Source organism: Ictidomys tridecemlineatus, chromosome 2, assembly GCF_052094955.1.
Source record: "Ictidomys tridecemlineatus isolate mIctTri1 chromosome 2, mIctTri1.hap1, whole genome shotgun sequence".
Classification (NCBI taxonomy): domain Eukaryota; kingdom Metazoa; phylum Chordata; class Mammalia; order Rodentia; family Sciuridae; genus Ictidomys; species Ictidomys tridecemlineatus.
The window spans coordinates 196274954-196298379 of record NC_135478.1 but is presented as its reverse complement, the minus strand read 5'-3'; the positions used below and the strand labels follow the sequence as shown (position 1 = coordinate 196298379).

At 38.6% G+C, this 23426-nt stretch overlaps 1 protein-coding gene and 1 long non-coding RNA gene across 6 annotated transcripts in view; one reads left to right on the top strand and one right to left on the bottom strand.

The window, feature by feature from the left end:
• LOC110598791 (uncharacterized) overlaps positions 1-18524 on the bottom strand; it is a 41738-nt gene extending 23214 nt beyond the window's left edge. For all 3 annotated transcript variants that reach the window (XR_013435281.1, XR_013435283.1, XR_013435282.1), the window contains exons 1-3: positions 18223-18524; positions 15018-15163; positions 14036-14176 (exon numbers count right to left, since the gene is read on the bottom strand). This is a non-coding gene — a long non-coding RNA (uncharacterized LOC110598791). The remainder of the gene's footprint in view (positions 1-14035; positions 14177-15017; positions 15164-18222) is intronic.
• Positions 18525-18583: 59 nt separating this feature from the next.
• The window catches only part of Glcci1 (glucocorticoid induced 1), an 85309-nt gene continuing 80466 nt past the window's right edge, over positions 18584-23426 (top strand). For 2 of the 3 annotated variants that reach the window (XM_078040367.1, XM_078040366.1), the window contains exon 1: positions 18584-19519. In XM_078040367.1, coding sequence (XP_077896493.1) covers positions 19081-19519 — 439 coding nt within the window. In that variant the 5' untranslated portion in view covers positions 18584-19080. Of the gene's footprint in view, positions 19626-23426 lie in introns of all 3 variants that reach the window. The other variant, XM_040291543.2, reaches the window with a different exon arrangement.

Genomic DNA, 23426 nt, shown 5'->3' with positions numbered 1-23426 from the left:
ATCAGCAACCACAAACACCTTTGCTGGAGGGGAAGTTCTCTTCTGCAAGGGAGAATGTTTCCTTTACCTTGCATAAGCTGAAAAGGTACTGTAAATCAGGAGACTTGGCCGGTGTTTTGTAATGCAATCTTCAACAGTGTTCAGCCTGTTCCCTCATGAGGTACCCCTCTCCAATTAATGGCTACCCTCTTGCTAAGGCACCTTCTAAAGCACTGGATTTAACAAGGTCTGGTCTAATGTGTACAATGTTCATATTTATGCAACAATAATAATACCAACACAAGCATTATACAAGACATTACAAACTGTGTTCATCTAGGTATATCACCCCATTTAATACTTACAACCACCCTGCAAGGAGGGAATTTCCTTTACTTATCAGGGAGGTTTAGAGAGGCTTTATTATCCAATTTCACAAATACCAAAAAAATTCTCAAAAGAGTCCCTCTTGTTCTCCCTCTGAAATCACTGGGGAAAAAAGTCTTTCTGAGTAATATGTAAAAAGGTAGTAACTGCATGCAGGTTCCTAATGTCACTGAAATGCTGGCCAGGGCATTGCTTTCTGAGTTCTTGGTTGGCAAAAATAGAGTAACTAGACATCATCCACAGTTTGATATGGGCCCTAATGCTTATCAATAGGATAATTTAGTTGTTATTCGATGACAGAAAGGGTATATTAAAATTTAAAAGATACAGCTTGCTATCTCTTTCTAAACAATAATGCAATATTATTAGACATGGGCTAAAAGTGAGCTTATCTCTTCAAATACTAGTTCAGTCCCTGAGGGTATCTGTTTTCCCTGCAAAGCTGATGAGGTTATATATACCCAAGATAAAAAAGGAAAGAGATTTATTTCAATAAATGTTAATAACTCGATTTGATGAAACAAAGAGCAGAATATTTTTGACTTTTATGTATGAATAATATAAAAAGCAGAAGTACAATTTTGTACTCAATATGTGTCAAGGGAGGCACCGTATCCTTAAACTGTGCTAACAGCTAAGCAAAAAAGAGGAGATTTTATTTACCTTATCACTTATTTTCACAAAGAGCTTACTGGTAGTTTTAATTTGGCACAAATATGGTTACAGAATGAGAAAGGCCTGAATTAAAGGGGGTTTATGCTTTAAGGGATTGAAGTAACATCCAAATAAAAGACTCTTCAGCTCCAGCATTTTGAACAAAATCCAGATCAAGAAAATTATGCTTTTAAGGGAATTGCTCCCTTCTGTGGCCTGGCTGGAGAAGGCAAATTGCACGTGTACATGCATAGACTGTCCACACAGAAACGTGCAGAAGTCGCCATCTCTGTCAATATAGAGGGCAGAATTATTCATTCTGCAGCAGTTTGTGGGCCCCTGCTGTCTCATGTATGGCTAAATCTAAATCTGACTTTGTGACTGCACTGGGTGATGCCTGTAACTCTGCAGGAAGAAATTGTTAAGCAAACCTATTCTTGAAAATATATCCTTAGGGGTTGGGGTTGTGGCTCAGAGGTAGAGCACTTGCCTAGCATGTGTGAGGCACTGGGTTTCATTCTTAGCACCACGTATAAATAAATGAATAAAGGTACATCAGCATTTAAAAAAATTAAAAGAAAATATATCCTTAAAGATGCCAACTATAATTTGTCAAAAAGGAAAACCCTTATTACCTTTGTAATTACCGCAAATGCAAGACATGTTGATTATGGTAAAGTTATGAGGTTCTAGATCTTTTAAAAGTATAAGAGTCAGCACAGTGGTGCATATCTGTAATCCCAAAGACTTGGGAGGCTATGGCAGGAAGATCACAAGTTCAAGGCCAGCCTCAGCAATTTAGCAAGGCTCTAAGCAACTTAGCAAGACCCTGTATTAAGATAAAAAGTAAAAAGTACTGGGACTAGGATTGTAGTTCAATTGTTCAGCATCCCTGGGTTCGATCCCCAGTTCCAAAAAAAAAAAAAAAAAGTATACAATTTCAATTTATACAGTCAAATCTAGGATAAATACTCAGAAAACATATTGTACCTACTATTCTAAACATTATTAGGGAAAACCAATCTTTTCCACAGGTGACAAAGTATTAGTGATGTCCAGCACAATGCCAAGAGACTGAGACTGAGTAGACTTTAGGAGCATAGGGAGTGAAGCAGGAGAGACGTAGAAAAGATCACCAATGTTGTCATTCTGCTCATTGTCTTTCTAACCAGTCTTGTCCTGAGAATGCTTGTCATCTTTGCTCCCAAGACCAGCATTCTTTAGCATTTCCCAGATTACTCTTAACTTGGAAATACCAAAACATTGATGAGATCCTCAGAACTCTAGATGGAGTTTTGATTTTTAAACTGTGTTTTATTTTTAGACTGTATCATTTGATGAAATACTTCATTAAATCTAAGACACCATTATTGGTTGCATTATTATTATAAGTGGTATTAAGAGAAAGATACTATTAATTAAATTTAGTATGCCTTTCACTTAAAATTTTATTCAAATTTCAAAGATGTTAAAATGTGAACAAGTGTCTTACAATAAGTGAACTATGGCATTTACTTCACACCTACACATTGCATCAAAAATATTCAGTCATGTACCGTGAATAGATTTTTAGTGTTACTACTTAAACTGGATTATGTATAGAGAAGTTCAAATTAAAATGGACATCTTTGACATTTAATTAATGTATTTATTTTTAGATGGGAAAAAAGGAAAAATGCTCACATTTTAGTATTTATGTTTTTGTAAAGAATGTTCCTTTTCCAGACCTTACATGTAGTCCCAGAGTGGGACAGAAGCCATCCATGTCATCTTAAATGTCTTTACCTTCTTGTAATTTGTCCTCAGAGACAACAGATTTCTCAAACCACCCTCTTACCTCAAGAAGCATGACTGGATTCTTTCCTTTAATCTTCAAGCTTCCAGTTAGTCACTTCATTTAGTTTTTAAAAATTCATCAGGCTTGGGAAATGAAAGATTCATTCTAATTTATGAGTATTACATCTTTTGCTGGGCCAGTTTAATCACCAGATTTTACGGATGAAGCAAAACTTGGGTCAGTCACCTGATTAGGACCTCATTGTTCAGAGCCTTTCCTTGTCTAGGAAAGTCTATCCAACACAAAGTCCAGTCCTCCTGAAGCCTGCTTTGATCTTATAGGTCCAAATGTGCTCTTTCAGTTACCTGATAAATCTGTTTCCTGATAAATCTTCTGAAATGGAAATCCATTCTGTTTTTAACTATTCTGCCTCATATTGACAGATGCCTCTTGGTTTCCAAATCTAGATTCACATAGTTTACCCGGGCGAAGAGAAAGAGACAACCCCTATTTATCCACAAGAGTAATCTGTTATCTGGAATACAAACATAGAACCACTGTGTGGTCAAATACAAATTAGCTCTAAGTGATACCGAGTAATGGAACAATTTCCCATAGACTCATCCTTTCCCCTTTGAATTTTACCTCTTGTTTTCTTGCTTTAAAATCGATTAAAGTACATGTTTTAAACAGAAAAGAACATAAATGTAAATGTTTAAAATGTGTAATTTTGATGAAGTTTTTAAAATCATGCTAAGCATATGCAAGGAAATACAGGAACCTGCCATCTTTGTTGGAATCAGTTTACCCAGCTACATACTGAATTGTTTCAACATATTGAGCTACCTCCAGCTTCTCCTTCACCAGCTGCCCCCCTCTCCCCCAATTAATCTGTTAACTAGAAAACAAAGTAGATTAGGCTGGACAAGATTTGGCATTCATCACTCAGGACAAACTTTCTCCTGAAAAGGCAGAACCCTGAAAGGCCATAATGAAGGTGGACCCCAGTAGGTATTGATTGGTAATGGTCCTGGAAGGGACCCAGATAAGGGCTTTTAAGATGGTCAGAGGACAAGATTGAAAAGACCAGGGTTTCTATGTGAGGTATAGGCCCTAACTGCATTTTTGAACTGGCTGCATTTGGCAGGAGACTTCCTTATTCTTCAACTAATAAAATCATTTGCCATCAAGTCATCTGGATTTTTTGCTCCCCTAAATAAATACTTGCATTCTCAATTCAAGTAGAAGACAAACAAGTCTAAGTTTAAATGTTTAAAATCCTACTCATATTTCTGAACATCTTATCAGATATAATTGTACCATCTTTTACTAGGTAACTGAGGTTTTTATTCTTGATTGTGGAAGGTGATATTGGACCCAAGATCCTTTAAATCATTGGGTTAATGTGTCCTCATCTAGAAATATGACCCCTTTAAAAATCAGAGACATTTAAACATTCCAATTCTACTAAATGGAAATGAGTACAATGCATTGAAACAAGTGTGTGTATCTCCAAGTGACTGATTTTATTTTCATAGTAGAATTTTAGATGTGATTTTTGTTTATGTAATGGTGAAGGGCATATCTAAATTCAAAGCTGTTTCTAATTACAAATAAAAATTCAAATAACAGTGTAATTTTAAAGTCCTAGTACTTTTTAAATATTTTTTGTTGTAGATGGACACAATATGTTTATTTTATTTATTTATTTTTATGTGGTGCTGCAGATCAAACCCAGTGCTTCACACATGCAAGGCAAGTGCTCTACCACTGAGCCACAATCCCAGCCCCAAAGTCCTAGTATATTTCAACCATTTTTGGTTTTATAAACATAGTGATTAAAGAAGAATTGAATGATATTGTGGCTTCATTTCCTGTTTTCATTATTCATTAAAACCTTGATATGTACAGGAATTAAATGAACTATATAATTACGATGTGTCAAAGATTTCTTTGCTCATCATCTATATTAATTGTAAGACTATTTTAAAATGAAGTATGTATGCCAGGTGACTGATAGGAAGTTCTTAGATCAATAACCACCTTTGTAGAATTCTGTTTGGCTTATTGGTAAGAGCATAACTACCAAAGTGGCTAACATTTATTTAGTGGTTACTATGTTTCTGGAACTATGCTAGGAGCTTTATAAGGCTTCTTTTACTTAAAATTTCTTAAGAACCCATGAGCTAGGAATGATTATTGTCTCCATTTTTCACACATGGTACTGTGTGCTTAGCCATGTGTTTTCTGGGTGCCCTTTGAATAGAGGATTTTAGGTAGGGGCCAAAAGAACTCTAATAGCTACAGATAATGACTTCTGGATAATAAGAAATTACATGAAAAGCCAATTTTATTTTCAGTTGTGCAGAATGACAGTTCCCTACCAACAATGGGTTCTATGCCATTTAATAAATTTTTCTATACATAACTGCATTTATAATACATTGTTATTCTATTTCTAAATATTCTAATTACAGAAAATTGGTGTGTGTGTGTGTGTGTGTGTGTGTGCGTTTGTGTATACATGTGGTGTGTAAACCATTCTTTCTAGTAATATATAGGACATGTTCATTTTTCAAAAATCAAGAGAAGCCTAGAGATGAAAATGAAAGTCAGCAATTGTCTAAGTGCCCACAGGCACTGTTAATATTTTTGTATATATTCTCTCAGCTGTTTCTATACATGCATATATAAATGTATATTTATGTTAAGTTAAAAAATATGTATAATTTGGTTTTTCTTTTCTTATTCATTTGATAATATATCATAAACATTGTCATGTCACTTAAATTTCTACCACATAATTCTAGCAGTAGCATACAATTTCATGACTTGGTTTCTAACTTATTGGACTAATTCTTTGTTGTTGGATATATAAGTAGGTGGCGAAAACTTGAGGTATAAATACCTAAAATGTTATTTATGCTGTAGGCCTCAGATTTTTAATGATTGAAAAAAAAAAAATAGTGGGTGCCCAGTAAAAGCCTCGGACTAAATCTGTATTGATCTGAATTTCAATCTAAAATTACAAGGCTAAAGGCAACCTCAGAGGAATTTAGCCCATTTTTCTATTTCTAGACTGGACCATGTCACTATCCTAGATATATGTCTCTAGAAACTATTCTTGAATTTAATGAGAAGATTCCACAGCCTCGTTCAATGTAGTATTATGGTGACTTGATGTGGTAGCACAGGCTTTGGAGGGGAACAGACCTTATTACCAAATACCAGGTAAAGAACTTTGACCTTTGACTTTGGCCTTCAATTTACTGCTTGCTCTCAGTTCAGATCTGTTTTGCAGGGTTTCTGTGAGGATTCCATGAGTGTGTGGTATAGTACAGGTGCTAACATATGCTACTTCCTTGTACTCATCCTGTCCCTCTTAAATCCTTAACACTTCTTGCATTGTTTTTATGATAAAATATTCACAAACACCCAAATCTATGGCCTGAAATAAACCTGAAGGCCCTCTTTGAACTTCTCCTCCAAGTGAAAACTAATCCAGTTGATTTTTTCTAAAGTCTACTTTAATAATAATTTTTTTTTAACTGGGGAAAGATTCCAGGGCCATTTAACCACTGAGCCACATCTCTAGCCCCTTTTTAAAAAAGGTCTTGCTGAGTTACTTAGGGTCTTGCTAAGTTGCTGAGGCTGGCTTTGAACTCATGATCCTCCTGCTTCAGTCTCCCAAGCCTCTGGGATTACAGGTATGCACCACTGTGCCCAGCTTATTTTCATAATTCTTTAAAGTTGTAGGGCCCTAAATTAGAGAAAATATATTACAATTGATCAAGTTGGTGACACAGATGGTGGGAAATTACACTGTGCCTTATATATTGTTATGTTCAGGGCACTGTGGGAAGTACTTGATGAATTCATGAAAAGAAGTTAAGGTGTTCTTTCTGAGCCCAGTGTGCATGCTTGTAATCCCAGTCTCTAAATAAAATACAAAAAGGGCTGGGGATGTGGCTTAATGGTTGAGTGCCCCTGAGCTCAATCCCCAGTACCAAAAAAAAAAAAAAAAGTTAAGGTGTTGTTAATTTAAGTCCTACATATAGGCCTCTGTGGCAGAGATTGCTGCTTTTCTCTGCTGTGCTGCTTCTTGATGCTGATTCTTCAACTTGCTTAGAAGCAGTTTTTTTTTACTGTTTCAAGTTGGCTTCATGAATTTGGTTTAGTTTTTCAAGGTTAAACGATTTGAGTGAACTATGGTCTTTTCTACACACATTTGTCTGATTTTTAAGTTACTGATTAAATTTAGAGGCAAATGGGTTTACATACACTTCCTCATATCAATGGGAACCCTTCCACTCTTCCATAGTTTAGGATAGCAGTGGGATGGAAATAAAGGCTACCTCTTTAGAAAGCAGTTTTCTTTTAATGTAAGTCCAGTAGCACTGAAAATTTCTTTAGACTTATATGTCATTTTTGTGGATTATGAGTTTGTGAGCTTTGGCTCTGACAGCTGTAATTAGTAATGTTTGAAAGACATCTGTGAGGGTGATGGTACAGGAAAGATAAGCCAAAAGCAAGATATGTAATTACCACACCCTGCCTTCCTATCAGGAACTCAGGATGTTAGTAAATTAGGACCTTTAGTAGGGCCCTTCTCCTATCAGAGTGCATCATCAGGTTGCCCTGAATTGTAGGTAATCAATCTCACTGCCAGTAAGTATCCTCTTTTACATACATTATTAGCTCACAGGGCCATCAAAGGCCAAGGTGGAAAAGATCCATGCCTCTGTTACAGAGTGAACATATCCCTGAGTCTTGATACAGTGGCAATTTTTATAGTGAAGGAAAAACACTGGGCTAGAAATCAGAAGACCTAGTCTCCACTTCTCGGTCTCTAGTGCTGTGATTCCAGCCAAGGGTGTGGTCCTCTGTTTCCCCATCTGTAAAATGGAGGTAGTTTACATGGTCTAACTACTTTATAGAATTATTGTAATACAAAAAGGTCATAGGTGTGAAAGTATGTTAAAAGTATCATGAGATTTCCATAAAACTCAGGACATAGAGGGTAAAAAAAAAATATTGTGTGGAGTCAAGCCATTTCCTTGGAATTTTAAGTAGTTTGTTTTTATCTGTAGCTAAGTACTGAACATACATGTTTTTATGGAAGCATTGGATACATAGCTGCACCATGAATAACTATGACTGACTGGGGAATGTTGAAAGAAAGGACAAGATTTCTTGTCATTGATAATTAACAAATGAACTAATCCTTTCAAGTGCAAAGGTAGCTTAGACCTGGCTCACAGTAACTGCTCTGCTTAACTCTTTAAAGAAAACCCTAAAGAGTTTTCTAAGAACAAATGTGGTAAGATTGACCATTGAATAAGGAGAATGGGCAGCTCAAGCTGCTTTTCTCAGTAACACCTTTAAGGACCTTGTTTGTTTTTGTGTTATTAAGTGACACTTGCATAAATACTTTGTTGAGTAATGGTGTAGTGGCAAAACTAAAATTTATTTAGGACAGTGTTCCACCCAAGGTGAGCAATTAAAGTAGGTATGTAAACTCAGTCCCTTTAGCTAATCCACTCAACCCCATATGTAAGTTAGCAGGAACAGAAATGAGAAAGAGTGTGGGCCATATGGTATGGTGGGGGAGAGAAGAAATAGGAGGGCAGGAGAAGGCTCCACAAAAGAATGAAAAAAGTCTGAATGATGGTAAGTAATCTATAACACATGAAAATTGATTCTAACTACTGATATTGATATATCTAGTTAATGCAAATTAAGGTAGCATAAGATTTGTTTTTAAAAACAGGACTTTTCCCATACAGAATATCAACCACCACCTTATTTTAAATGTAGCCAGGAAGGGCTGTGTTTGCTCATGTGATCGGGTTTCCTCACTTTCCACACCTGGGGAAGTATCAGCTAATATTGATTCAGCACTAATTTATACCTGCTGGTCAGGGCCAACTAGAATGGAGGAAAACTGGTACAAATTAGTGGGACTCTGTGGTCCCAGAAAGTGACAGGGCTGCCAACTGTCACTTGTACAAATCGCCGTTTCTGGAGGAGGATAGAAAAATATTTTTCACAGGCCTGATCTCTTCAGCAGCTCTACTGCCAGTGTGCTGAAGATTTTGTTTAAGAATGTTAGGAATGGATAAGATCAAGTTACATTCTTTGATTTTGTTATGTTTAGTTTATTAATCTGGGAGCTGAGCAAACTAGAAACAGAACAGGCTTTAAAATATGTGAGTCATTATTATATTGTAATAACTGTTAGCCATCAGGTCCATTTATCTTTTCCTCAATGAAATTCTCTATAATAAAGAAATATCTATACGCTAGTCTTATATTTTAAATATCACTGTAGCTTATTTGAAACCATAGAGTAGATACCAATATGTAAAATGATAGACCTCTTATTCAGGTCAAATTTTGGAAGATGTTTTTCTTTTGGTAATTTCCATGAATTGATGTCATGCATCAGTGTTTCTTTGGGTTTGGCTGAAAATGGAGAAAATATTTTGGGCTTGTAAAAATTAATACTTGGTGAGCTTATATTTATTTCTAATCCACTGTTTCCCAAATTTGCCTGACCATAATGATCACCTGGGGAACTTGTTAAAAATTATATAACCCTATCCCTCCTATCACCTGACCTACTAAATTAGACTTTCCAGGGAAAGGTGCCGAAATCTGTATTTTAAGCAAGGTTACACCTGATGATTAGTATTTGGAAAACAGAGTTCTGATTCTTTGTAACATTGTGTCATATTCCTCATAATGCCAGAGCTTTTCAAACATATCTCTGATTCCCTTGTCCTCAGTGATTGCTGCCTAATTTCTGCTCCATCACACCTAAGAAATATGGTACACTTACAGCAACCACTGGAACTTTCTGCAGACCCAAGTTTCTGCTCTTGTGATGATAGAAAGCAGCTAGTCACGGTTAGAAGGGAGAGAGGTGGAGGTAGCTTTGGAGAAGTCTTTCAAGAGATTCTGATCCTGCCTTTGATAACTAGTTTGTAGATGACTTTGCTGCTTTCCATGGACATGCTCAACCTCTTTTCTGTATCCAAAATTTTGTCTCTACTTTTACTCTCTTATTATCTTTCCTTCCTGAAATTGAGGGGTAAACACTGCCTTTTTTTTTTTTGTCAACACTGTGCTTTTGATCAAATTTCCTACTGCCTCATGGAAGCCAAATCTATTGAACTTCTGTCCTATTCAAATCTTCATTTTTGAGAGAAGTCTTTCAAGAGAAATTGTGTATGTGTATATCAGTAGGCATTTCCTCCCTATGACAAACTAAACCAACATAAGATTTCTTTGACTCTGCTTAACCCCAGGATCCCATTTCACTTCATGTCTTATTTTTACTGTCACACTTCCCCAAAAAGAGTATTGCACATTGGTGCATCTACTTTCTCACTCTTATCGTTGACCCTATTGTCTCTACTGCCCCTGGGGCCACATTTTATGGATACTATTGATTTAAAGTCTATGAGTGATGAAACTCAATAACTCATGCTTTAGCTCTCAACCTTCTTGCTCATTCAACAGCATGTAATGTTGCTGACCACGTTTTCCTTTTAAAAACTTCATCAATTAGTGATCATTTGATATAAGAGCAGAAATCTACTCAAATGATTGAAACAAGGAGGATTTTAATAAGGCCACAGGAAACTCACAGAAACTATAAAAGGGTAGTAGAAAGATTGGGACATGGAACTAGGAAGCCATCAGCAAGCAATAAAATTATAAAAAATAATTATCAAGCACCTGCTATATTCTGGGCACTAGGAAGGTTATAAGTGATCAAATAGTGAGCAGAAGAGACAAGGTCACTGTCCTTGGAGATTTTACAATCTAGTAGGGAAGGCTTATCATAAGCAACTAATCAAATGCATATTTAGTCCTTGTAATGAGCACTATGGATGAAACAAACTGACTTAATGTGTTATTATAGGTTATTAGTGATGGGTGGAGAAGGCACTTTAAGAAAAGGCACATTAAGAAAAGACATGACATTTAGATTGAGACCTGAAAAATATGAGGGAACCACTCAGAACTTGCAGAGTAGGGAAGTATAAGGTGTGCTTTAGGTTGAGGATACACCTGTGTGAGAGCCCTGGTGTGGTGTTTCAGGGGAAGTGAAAGGAGGCCATTGTGGCTGGAACTTAACGGGGGATGGGGAGAGCAGATCAAGCTGAGATGGAAAGGGAGGTAGAAGTCAGAACAGGCCAGGCCTTTTGAGCTATTTTAAGGAATTTGGATTTCATTGCAAACTAATTGGAAGACATTGAACAGTTTTAAGCAGGAAACAACATCGTCTGATATATTGTTAAGTTTACTCTGACTGATAAGTAGAAACTAGATTAAAGAAGCTGGAAGTCTACTTGGCAGCTACAGCAATCATGTAGGTAAAAGATGACAACAGTTTAGATGAATGTAATAGCAGAAGAGATGGAGAGGAGTGGACAGATCAAACATCTATTTATAAGGAACAAAGGAGAAGACCAGCTGAGTCGTTGGAGGGAAGGAAGGAGAGTGAAAAATCAACACTATCTCCCAGCTTTGTGTGTATGTGTGTGTGTGTGTATGTGTGTGTGTGTGTGTTTTATAAAAATAGCTGGGTAGACAGTGATACCATTTACAGAAATGGGAGGAATAAAAAAAAAACAGGGACAGATTTTTTGCAAGATGAGAGAAAGCAGGAATTCAGAAATTAAAAGTTTAATCCCATTTTGGACGCACTCTTCAGAGGTATTCATGGGGATTGGACATGCCAAGGAGGCCACTGGATATATGAATATAGAACTTGGAGAAAATGTCTGGGCTATAGAATGAACTTAAGAGTTACCAACTTTTTAAAGCCACAGGAATGGTTGATATTACCAAGTAGGTGGGTTTATAGAGAAGCAAGCAGAGGATAGAACCCCATTTCTAGAGGGGTCCAGAGGAGGAAGAATCATTGAAGGACACTGAGCACCAATGATTAGAGAAGAAGGACCAGTGGAGTTCAGTGTCCTAGACTCCAACAGAAGAGATATATTCCAAGAAGCTGAACCTGACCAACTATGTGGAAAACTGCTACAAGTTGGGCTAGGATGAGGTCCTAGGAATATATGCTGGGCCCGGCAATAAGAAACTGTCGACAGTGATTAGTTTTCAGTGGCATGGTGTGGTGTGGAAGCCAGATTCGGAGTAGGTTAAATAGGAAATCAGAAGGAAAGTGTGGATATTTCTCTCTGGAAGTACTTTGGTAAGGGGATCAAAAAATTTGGAACTGCAGACGGAAAGTAATGGCATAAGAATCTGTTTTGCTTTTTAAACTTTTCATATGGCTATATATTCATACATTATTGGGAATTTGATGATGAAGAAGAGGTAAGGAATAATTGAAGGGATGACGTTCCTGAGAAGGCAAAAGAGGGGAAGGAATTTAAAGTATAAGTAGAGGAGAACTCCTCTCTTAGCTTTTCCTAGGAGAGGAGAACATGTATGTTTTGTACAGAAAGGAAGGAGAGGTAGGTCCTAATGCAGAAAAACTTACTGATATGATGAGTGGGAATGCACTGGAGTTGTATCAGCAGGGGTGAGACAGGATGGTGGTGGTTTAGGAGGGTTGAGGAAAATGGACAAGGTATGAATAGTCTTGATGGTACTCTCAGGCTGTCTTCCTCTTTCTGGTCATCTGGTCTCATTTCTCCTTTGTGTAAATCACTTTGTCATTTTCTCTCAGAAGGCAGATTTCCTCTGCTTCACTGTGCCCATGACAGAAAGTGGTCACCCCATATATAAATTTTTGTGTTCATCCAGTTCATGCCCTTAATAGAATAACCTTTCATTTCTTAAGCCCAGATACCCAAGGGAGACAAATTGATTGGTCCAGACTTAGTTATAATGGAACTCAGGTCAAATCATCTGTGGTTAGAGGAACAAGGCCATTTTGTACAAATATGGCTGTCAGGTGTAAGTTTTCTGTGTGTTGGAGGATTAGTTCTTGGGGAAGAAGGATATTAGCTTGCAAGACAACCAAAGTGTCTCCCAAACTTACTTCCTGAGATATTTAATTCTCTATTTTGTTAGGAGTAGTCTTCAGCTTTCTTTTCTAGTTTTATTGTTTATAGCTGAACTCATTATATTTTCCCCAAATCTACTCACTCTCTCTTGGCTGCCCTGTTCCTGTTAAAAGCCATGACTGTCTTCTCAGGCATCCAAGCTTGATGTTTTCCTGATCCATAAGACAAGCATCTGAGGAGCACCCTTTGTATCACTGCACCCATTTCCTCTACCTCTTCCCTAATTCACGTTACTTGAACTCACATAAACTATTCTCAAAGTCTCTTAAATTATCTTCCATACTTTAGTCTCCAATGAATATTGTAAACTATTCTCAGAAGCATCTTCTGAGAATAACTAAAGCACAGCTCCACTCATGTTTTCCCATCCATTCAAGAATCTACAATAGCTCCCCACTGAATAATCAGTAAAGTATAAGTCTTGCCTAACATCCACAGCCTTCCCTGAACTGTTATTGACATTACCCTCCATTAAACATCAGCCAAGGCAGACTCTGCAATCATTCTCTAGCAGGCCCTGAGCATTCCTAACTACATTACTTCTTCATACTCTTCTTCTTGAAGACTGTTCTCAAAAGGGAGCGGAGTTCCCTACTTTTGCTTTCACAGTGCTTCATTTATATCTCTGCAGTGGCAGTCATGTTTAAGCATGATTTTAAACTTGACTTGGAGGGATTTTTTTTTTACTCTTAAATAGATCAGTTTACTAAAATGTGAGAACAGACATGCTCTATGGAGTGTAGAACAATGTCTGACATTTTGAAGACGTTTCACAAGTAACTCGATAAGGGGTTACCTTGGCTTGATACTAGTGGTGTTGCGACTAAGCCCTCATACAGGCTTATCAGATGCATTAATATGGACCTATTCTATAAGATGCTGAGTAGGCACTCTGAACATTGTATGCTACAAAGTGTTAAAAATAATAAAGAGAAACTCTCTAGTCAAGCACTGCTAATGAATTGACCACACCTTAAGAACACTTACCATATTACTCAGGTAGTTAAAAATAAGATTCAGCCACAGAAGAAGAGATTAATCTATCACACACTTAATCAGTTGTAAACTCTCATTAAAAATGCTATGATAATAAAGCATATTTCCTCCACAGGACTACTATAGCTTTAGTATATTGTGACCACTATATTTGGGACTAGAACAAAAGGAATGTCATTTGGTCCCCAAGTCTTACCTATGAATGTACTGTTCTTATGCAACACAGTCTTTCAGCTCAGTGGTGGTACTGATGCTAGTATCGCTATGTATCATTTCAGGGAATTTTTGATGCCACTGGCATCAAAGTTGGCAAGCAGAGTTGCTGTGGAGATAAAAGCTGGAAAACCAGTGGTTCCTTTTAATGCAGTGAGAACTGCATATTTACTTTTTTGATGACCTTACCAGTTAAAAATTGAATGTCTCTTATTTCTATTTTTTCTCCTGAACTTCCTTTAGAAACAAAGAAAGCTCTCTTTACTTATAGAAATAACTTTTTCTACAGAATTAAATATCATTTATTTTTCAGTTCCTTTATACAGGCCTCTTGAGAATAGCTGTTTATAACAATGAAATAGAACTAACTACCTAATCAGCAGATGTCACTCCTTAACTGATCTTTCTCAACTGTACTTCCCTGCTGATTTCAGTTGTCATTTCTTTTTCCTGTAAATTTCAACTGCCTTTTCTGCATTACCAATTTCATTTCTAATTTTTAACCTCTGGTTAGTCTCCACGAACAACTAGGACTACTATTTTTTGCTTTGCTATCTAAGGACCATAATATAACATATTCTTTATCTTTGAATGCAAATATCTGTGTGGTTTACAATAGCCACATAGAATATTTTTCTACTCTGTATCTGTGCTTTGCAGCAGAGATACACCTGTTCTTACTTTTTTTTTCTCCCTCAAATGAAAGGTTCCAGTTTTAGTTCACAAGACCAGCAGTAGCTAAAACTTGCCATTCTTTCAACACCATTGAACAAATATTTGTTATCTAGCATGTATTAAGCACTGTTATGAAGATTTAGAAGTTATAAAACTAATAAAAAGTCTTGCTTTCATGATTCTTGTTTCTAGACAGAACAAAAAATCATTTTATCCATCTATCTAGTTTAGATGGTAATAGGTGCTCTGGAAAAAAAAAAGAGTATAAGGGAAGCTTAGGGGGTACTTGCAGTTTTAAGAAGGATCTTCATGAAGGTGATGACATTTGAGAAAAGGCCTTGTGGAAATAAGGCAAGAACCTTTCAGGCAGAGGAAACACATAGTACAAAGGCGCACGTAGGCTGTCACAAGCAGTAAGGAGTTTTACTTAAAGCATCTGTTAGGGACAAAAATACAGTCAAGGCTTTGTTGTTGCTATTAGGAATCCACCCACAAGAGAATTTAATCAGCTTAAGATGAACATCAGTACAGATCTGTTCAGTGTTCTCTCAGGGCCATGACCTCATTGCTAACACTGACAACCTAGACTACTTTTTTGATTCAGTTTGGCTTTTGATGCTGAATTAGTCCATTTTTTCTTGCTAACATAAAATACCAAAGGCAGGCTATTTCATGAAGGAAAGAGGTTTATTTTGATTCATGGTTTTGGTGGTGCAAGTTCTAAGGGTCTCTTTGAGTGATGTTGTTCTTGGTGGCAGTCCTTAGGTGACACAGAGCATCACATGGCAAGAGACAGGGAGCATGTGTGTAAGTATGCCTTGTCTTTCTCCTTATCAGCCTACCAGGATTCAATCATGGGGGCTCTACCCTAATGACTTTAATACTAATCACTTCCCAAATATCTCACCTCTAAACCCCACAGTCAGATTAAGTTTCTGCCCTCTTAATATCTCAGAGTGAGGATAAAACTCAGCATGTATTCTGGGGCAAAAACCATGTTGAAAGTATAGCAGATGCTCAGCTGGAAAACCCAGATGAAATTAAAGGACAAGGTAGGCTTGATTGATTCTTCATTTTGTTCTCTCACCACGTGGAACTGCATATTAATCATATGTAGTCAGTGACTCCAAGTATTAAATTAACCTCAAATATGGTCCATTACCATTTTTGAACTAAAAGGTAAGTATAACAGAATTCTACCTGAGATCAGCTAATGGTAGATTCTTGTCCCATAGACAGCCAAGGCATGAAGCTGCTGGGAACAGAGGTATTTCTTGTAGCATTCTGGAAAACACACTGTGCTTTCAATTTTATCTTCTTTTAGTTAGGGCAACATAGTAAAGGTGCCACGACCAACATTAAGTCCTATGTAGAATTTTCAGAGATTGTTACACTTAACGTTCAACAAACCTGTACTGGGCCTATTTATTCCAAAGCTAGCATAGTAGCTTAACAAAGATTCCAAGCCCAGCAATCCATACCTCATTTCAGGAGGTTCCATTTCTCTGAGGAGAACATTTTCTTAAAGCTCCTACATACCCTTGAAGCCCACTAGAATCCTCAATAAGAATAAAGTAGTAAGAGCTCAACAAAAAGACATTTCAAAGCAGGTATAGAGTTTATTTTAGTCCATCTTTGATTTGTTTGAATCCTGAATCCCTTGGATATGAAGATCACTACTTATTTCATGGAATTAGTAGTTTTAAAGACAAACAAAATATCTTTAGCAAAGAGAAGGTGATTGAATTTCCAAATAAGTCATTACAAATAAGACTTAACAGGAACTGAAAATATTAGCATCATACTAATTCTCTCCATGATCACCTTAAGTTTGCTTTTAGATTTAAATTGGTTATGATAGATTTGAACAAACCAGAAAGCCTTAAAATATGGCCAGGTATCTTGTTTTAGATCCAAATCAAGTATTGATCACTGTGACTATGGTGTAGCACCAATTTAGAATTATTGTAATCTAATGTGTTCAGATTGTTCCATACTTAGGAGTGGTCAGAGATGACATTCTGAAATGAAACCATGCTGTAATCAAATCAACTTAGACATTTACCCACATTTTTTAACTTTACATATTTTTTATCTGTCAAATTTTGTTCTTGCTATTCTGAAAATGTCACCAGAAAGAAAAGCAATTTATTGTTCTTTTTACTCACAGAAAGAATTGATTTCTTAAGAATCATCGATGTTTAAATTGAAAACTAATACAATAGATCAATTACATAAAATTTGAACAAGTAGAATCATTTGGAAAACAAAAAAGAACTGTCTTCACTTTTAATTTTTTTAACTAATGGGAACTTATCTCACAGATAATATTTGTGGACTACTACAAATACTCTATTGATCATGAGCTCACAGCTCTAAGCTATGAGGCACTAGAGCAGAGGGCTTACTCAGATTCTTGGGCCAATCCTTCTGGTTTAGATTCTTAGCTCCTCCTTTACTAGCTTAGTAATCTCAGTGTTAGCTTGTTTGTGCCTCAGCTGGCAACACAGTGGGTATTAATAGTAGATATACCTTGTGGCTTATATGAGGAATGAATGAGTTGACACATATAGGCACATTGTTAATGTTCAATAAATGTTAGCTATGCTTTTAATATGTGACACAGTGAGGAACTATCACTAGCCTAATGGAATAAAGTGCTAGATACATTTCTTGTATTTTTATTGGATTTCATCAATTTTTTAAATAAAAGCTAGTATGCTTTGTGGTATGAGCACACAAGGAAGCAGAGAGGGATGACTTCTCTAAGTGAAACTGACCCCCTGCATATAGTGCCTGAAAACAGAGGAAGCTTGTCAGTATAAGCAGACACCAGTAGACCAATCTGACATCCCACTTCTCCTTTTAACCTGGTGGAAATTAATGGATGGTATCAAATGTGGACTCTTACTTGTTCTTGATTACAGATTAAACCTTGTTTTACTGTAGGGGTAAATTCAGGGTGACGTTAGTTTTTTAAAATCTTTATACTTCCTCAGTTTCATTGCAGAATAAAAAAAATAATTTACCACAATGGATTGTTACGTTATGTCGGGTATTTATTCCTCTCAGGAGGCCATCTGCTTCGGGAAAGGCAGTAAGGTGCTCTCCATTAATATATCTGATGGTGTAATGACGTAAAACTTCTTGTTGACCTCTGCCATTCGGAGTTATTGTCTTGGAACATAGAATTTGATTATCTCTTTTCACTGCATAACTACAAATGTTAGGATAGGCTGTAAAAGTAAGTGCCCTTTGTTTAATTCAGGTTCCAGACATTTCTTCTAATCACATGAAGTTTTTTTGATTATAAGGCTACTAAGCCATGAAAGCTCAGATTACTGAAATTAGAGGGGAAGGAATGGATTCTTTTGGTTCTAACTCTAAACATCCCACCGGATGCAGGTGTACGTGCAAAGTAAGTTTGCCTTAAGAATCCTCTGTCTCCAGTTGTACAGACTGCCCAAGAGGGTGGAGCCCTTGCAACCTGCTTACCCGGGCATGTGAGTGTCGGTGGGTGTCGGAGCACGCGCAGGGCACACATGGACCTACTTTCCGAGTCTCGCTCTCACCTCAAAGGCTGTCAACTCTAAGGTCCCTCCCTGCGTGCACGCCCCCTCCTCAGTCCTCCGCTCCTTCACGCCCCTCCCCCAAAGCGGGGTACATCAAGGTCATTGGCTAAAGTTCCTCTCACTCCTATTCCAGAACCAATCACTCGAGCTGGGGTGGAGAGCAGAGGAGCCAATGGGAGTGTTCCTTGCGGCAGCTGCCGGGTCCTGACCGCCGGGAGGCGGTGCCGGGGGCGGGGTGCGGGTGGAGGATTAGTTGCCATTCCCAGTGAGAAGCGGGTAGAGGCGGCGGCGACGGCGTTTGCGGTGGCGCGGGCTCCGCGGAGCGCAAGGCACCTTGAGGCCCTTTTCCCCTACCCCCGTCCCTAGAAGCAGGAACCGCGGCCCTCCCTGCAGCTGCTGAGTTCTCCTGCGCTTGCAGTCCCCAAGGGCTGAGGAGAAGGCTGCGAGCGGCCCCGGGGCTGCGTGATCCGGGCGAGTGCCCTGTCAGCGCGATGCCCGGGGAGGTGGCGGCGTCTCCGGGCTCCTCGCGGCCCCGGCCGTGACCGCCACGCCGATCCCAGCCAGGCGGTTGGGGCCGTTGGACGTTTGTTTTCGCAGCCTTCCCCTCCCCCCTCGCTGAGGCGGCGGGGGTGCGCGTTGGGAAGGGGGAGCCCAGAGACTCCTCCCCCTCCTCATACCCCCGCCCCTCCCCCTTACACACTCGCACGCACTATCGCGCCGGCTCCCACACGCTCGCGCGCCTCAGTGTCGGCCGGCGTCGTCCAGGGCCCGCGGAGCCACCATGTCCACTGCCTCCTCCTCCTCCAGTTCCTCTCAGACCCCTCATCCCCCGCCGCAGAGGATGCGGCGCAGCGCCGCGGGCTCCCCGCCGGCGGCCGCCGCCGCCGGGAGCGGGAATGGTGCGGGAGGTGGCGTGGGCTGCGCCCCGGCTGCAGGAGCCGGTCGGTTGCTGCAGCCCATCCGCGCCACGGTGCCCTACCAGCTCCTGCGGGGCAGCCAGCACAGTCCCACTCGCCTGCCCGCCGCCGCCGCCTCGCTGGGCAGCCTCCCGGGGCCCGGCGCGGCCCGCGGCCCCAGCCCGCCCAGTCCGACGCCGCCGCCGGCCACAGCCCCTGCCGAGCAGGCGCCGCGGGCCAAGGGCCGCCCGAGACGGTCCCCTGAGAGCCACCGGAGGAGCAACTCACCTGAGAGACGGAGCCCCGGCTCGCCGGTGTGCAGAGGTAGCGAGCCCAATCCTCCTGTCCTCCCGGGCTGCGTCTCCCCGATGGTGTCCTCCGTGGAAACTTCAGCCTCTCCGGGCTTCTCTTTGATAGTGCATTATTGAAGGTGTGAAAGTGGCTTTGGGAATCTCACCCCCCTGCGGTCGCTGCGGGGCTTGGAGGAGCGAACTGAAAAGCAACTTTTATTTGACCCTCTTGTCGCCCCTCAGATTTTATCTTCCATCACTCGCCTGCGTCGAAAGGTTTTTCAGTTTAAGAGCTGATTAGTTCTCTCTCCCGTGTGTGTGCTGTTTGTAACCGGGTAAGGAAGAGCTGGGCGAAACACTTAAAACACGCACATAAACTCTCCAACTGCGGATAAGGTGCCTGGTAGTTGTAATCTCGGCAGTCTCTTTGTGCTTTCCTGTGAAGTTCCTAACGTGACTGTAACTACCAGGATATATGTGAGAGTGTGGGTTTGTGTGTGTAAAATGTGCCTGTAACTATCGGGACATACACACACGCGTATAGACATACGTATGTGTATATATATATGTATATATATATATATATATACACATATGGATATGTATATATTTATTCCATTTCCGGAGAAATAGTGGCATTATAAGGCTGTGTAAAGAAGACAGTTTGGGCTGTGCAATTGTATAGGTTTTTTTTTTTTTCTTTCCAATCTCTCTTCTCTACTTTATATAGTCATGCATCAGAGCACAATTGCCCCTTGAAACGGTTTATGCCAAACTCATAGTTTTCACGATAAATTTCTAAAAACCTGTTTGTGGAATGTGTTCACCTTTTCTGTTCATTTTTAAGTACACTTAACAGTTCAGTTGAGATGTGTAAAGATCTCAAGTTTCTTTTTTGTTAGATGTCAGAGGTAATGACGAGCTAGTGGATGTTGTGGGCTTCCCATAATGTTTTCTGTTTTGGTTTTGTTTTGTTTATGTCTAGGGACAAAGTGCATGATCTAGTTGAGTCCTGGGGGAGAAAAAGATAAGCCAAAACAGGGACTTAAAGCCCATAAGGGAGAGTGAAGTAGCTAATATTATTAGGCACCAGTTAAGGGCTACAGTTGCTGCTGCTGCTGCATTGTGGAGGGAAGGGATCATACTGAGTGGAAAAATCTCTGCTTGGAGGGGAAACACTGTCAAGTTCTGTTCGATGTTTATGTGGTATGTGGAATTTTTTAAATGGAGTTTTCTTGATGAAAGTGTTAGTGTTAGAAAAGCGATTTTGTTATGATAGATCAGTTTGGGTGTTTTTAGTTTTAACATTTCAGACCTGTATAATTTGCACGTTGCCAAGGCACTTGTTTTCAGACCACTTGATGGTGAGCCCCAGTGTAGGATGTAGTGCAATGGGATAAGTACATGAGCTCCAAGGAATACATCCTGTAATCTGTATGCACCAGGAGGAATTTGCTCCCCCACTCCTCCCCCAGGTCAAGCCAGCTGCTGCAGAAACTGACATCCTCCAGCAAATCCTGAATGAATGAATGAAAACAACGTGATCTCCCTAATAATGACCACAACTGAACACACATCTTTGGCTGTATTTTATAGAAAAGACCACTATTTTCCAACAGATTAATGCCATATGCAACTCCTTTGCACATTTTCTAGATCTGTATTAAATGAGAGGTAGTAGAAAGAAAGAAAAGAAGGCAGTTAAATAAATTTTTGCATGATTTAGCTTTAACAATGCATAAATTGAGTTTTGGGATTTTCTTTTAGGGACTAATGTAAAAAGCATAAAATAATGTTACAGATTGTGTACAGAGGATCTTGGGGCCAAGAGTAAGAGAAGTTTTGGCAATTCCTGCAACATTCTAATGGCCATCTAGTATCTCCTTTCCTTTTGTTGATAAACAGTAACATATTACAACAGATAATAGTACAACTTGTTTTTCTGCATCCTTCAAAAGCCCTAATGGTTTAGGAAATTACATGCCCTATCATCAAGAAGTTTTAATGAAACTTGTAATCAAGCTTAAACTCTCCCCTTTGTTGTAGCATGGTACATCCAAGTTTAATGCAATTTTAATGCAAACATGATGAAAACACTTTTCTGAGTCTGGTTGGGCACTAGACAGATTTGCAGTGTCAAAGCTTGTGCTGGGAATTGAAAGGCTTTCTCTGCTAGAGATGTTTTTCTGCTGTTCTTAACACCAGGTGGTTTTGTCAGCTTCTTCCATTGAAGTGATTTTGAATGCAGGCTCCTGTGTCCCTAGTTCCTTGATTATATTACCTCTATGTTACTTCTCCACATCCTGCCTTGTTTCTACCTATGTTAAAACTACACAAGTATTCTATCCTATTTAGCCATTTAAAATCCATGCTATGAGTTGATATAATTTTCAACACTGGTTTTCTTTTGAATTCTGCAAGATTCTGACTTCAGTAGATTTTAGCCTCTGCTGGTCAGGGTTCTTGCCGCTGCCACTACTGCTGCAGACACTGACATCACTATACTGCATGAATGAAAAACAACAACGTGCTCCATTTCTTCCTCTCTCTCGACCCCCTTCCTTTTCTGTACATTTCAGAGTGTGTGTGTTTGATAGTAGTATTGCACTGTGCTTTGAAGCTACATTTAAAAATATTAAGTAAATGGTGGCTTAGGGGATATGTATTTCCTATAGAGGCATATTGTTTACAGAAACCTTCCAAGTGTTGTGGGCATTTGGATTAGAGACGACAACTGAGCTTTCATTATTTTGTGCATTTTATCTGGAGTGATGGTTATGGAAGAAAAATAGAGGCTTTACAGAGTATTCTCTAATTCTTTTACCAAAAAGAAATTATGAAACAACATAATCTCTAAACACATTATGTCATTATTTTTCTCTTAAACATTTGTAGTATACCTATTTATAGGGTTAAGGCTAGACTGGTAGAGAATTGATATTCAGATTATTTCACAAAGCTGAGGAAAAGCTAACATCTATAAATAGGAGCAATGATAATATCATGTTAATTATAAAACCCAGCAAAAAAGATTAATTTTCTTTAGTTACATGGCATAGTCCTAGATAGCTTAAATGGGTATCATAACAGAAGATGTATAAATTGGCAAAGATCTTGCTCTATCTAGAAGACACGGAGTTTTACAAATTGAAACTGTTTTGTTTATGCTCATGGATCATCCTCAATTTGTTTGTATTTTTTTCTTTCTTTTGTATTATTAAAACTACAAGGTTTGTTATTTATGTTCATTTCTGTACTTCTGCCATTAACAAAATGTCACCCTCCCCCTTGTTTGGTTCTAAAGGGTCTTGAAGTGGTGAATGACAAGCTACTGAATGTGTCTTCAGACTCCCTGTGATGTGTTTGTAATAGATGTAAAATCATAAAGTATTATGCAAATAGTTATTTTTTGTAATGGTAATACATAAAGTCTACCTTTGAGATAAATAGAACAGCTCAAATGAGACTACAGCAGAATGTTAATGTTAAAATTAATGATCTTTAAAAGCATTAGTAACAACCAAAAGAAAATATAATAAAGTTGCCTCTTTCTGAAACCTCATTGAGCAAAACCCATGGATTTAAACTCAGAAGAAATCCAATTTTACTGTGTGAGATAGTAAGTAGCAAGTATAGATCCTCTTGTGGTTTTTTAGTAAAGATTGAGTATTGGGATGAATTATAAATTCTGAAGTATGTAAAAACAGTTGCATCAGAGAACCTCAGATTGGAGAATATTGCATATTTCAGATGCATTGAATCTAGTAACAAAAATATGAAAAAACTTGAAACTTACATAGCTCCTCCTGTGAAAAATAGCATGTGTTGGTTTCTGATTTAACATATCAGATTTATTTTGACTTAATACTCTATAGAGTGAAATTTGATTAGAAATTTTCATAATACCTTGAAAACCTCATTGTTTATACATACAGAAATTA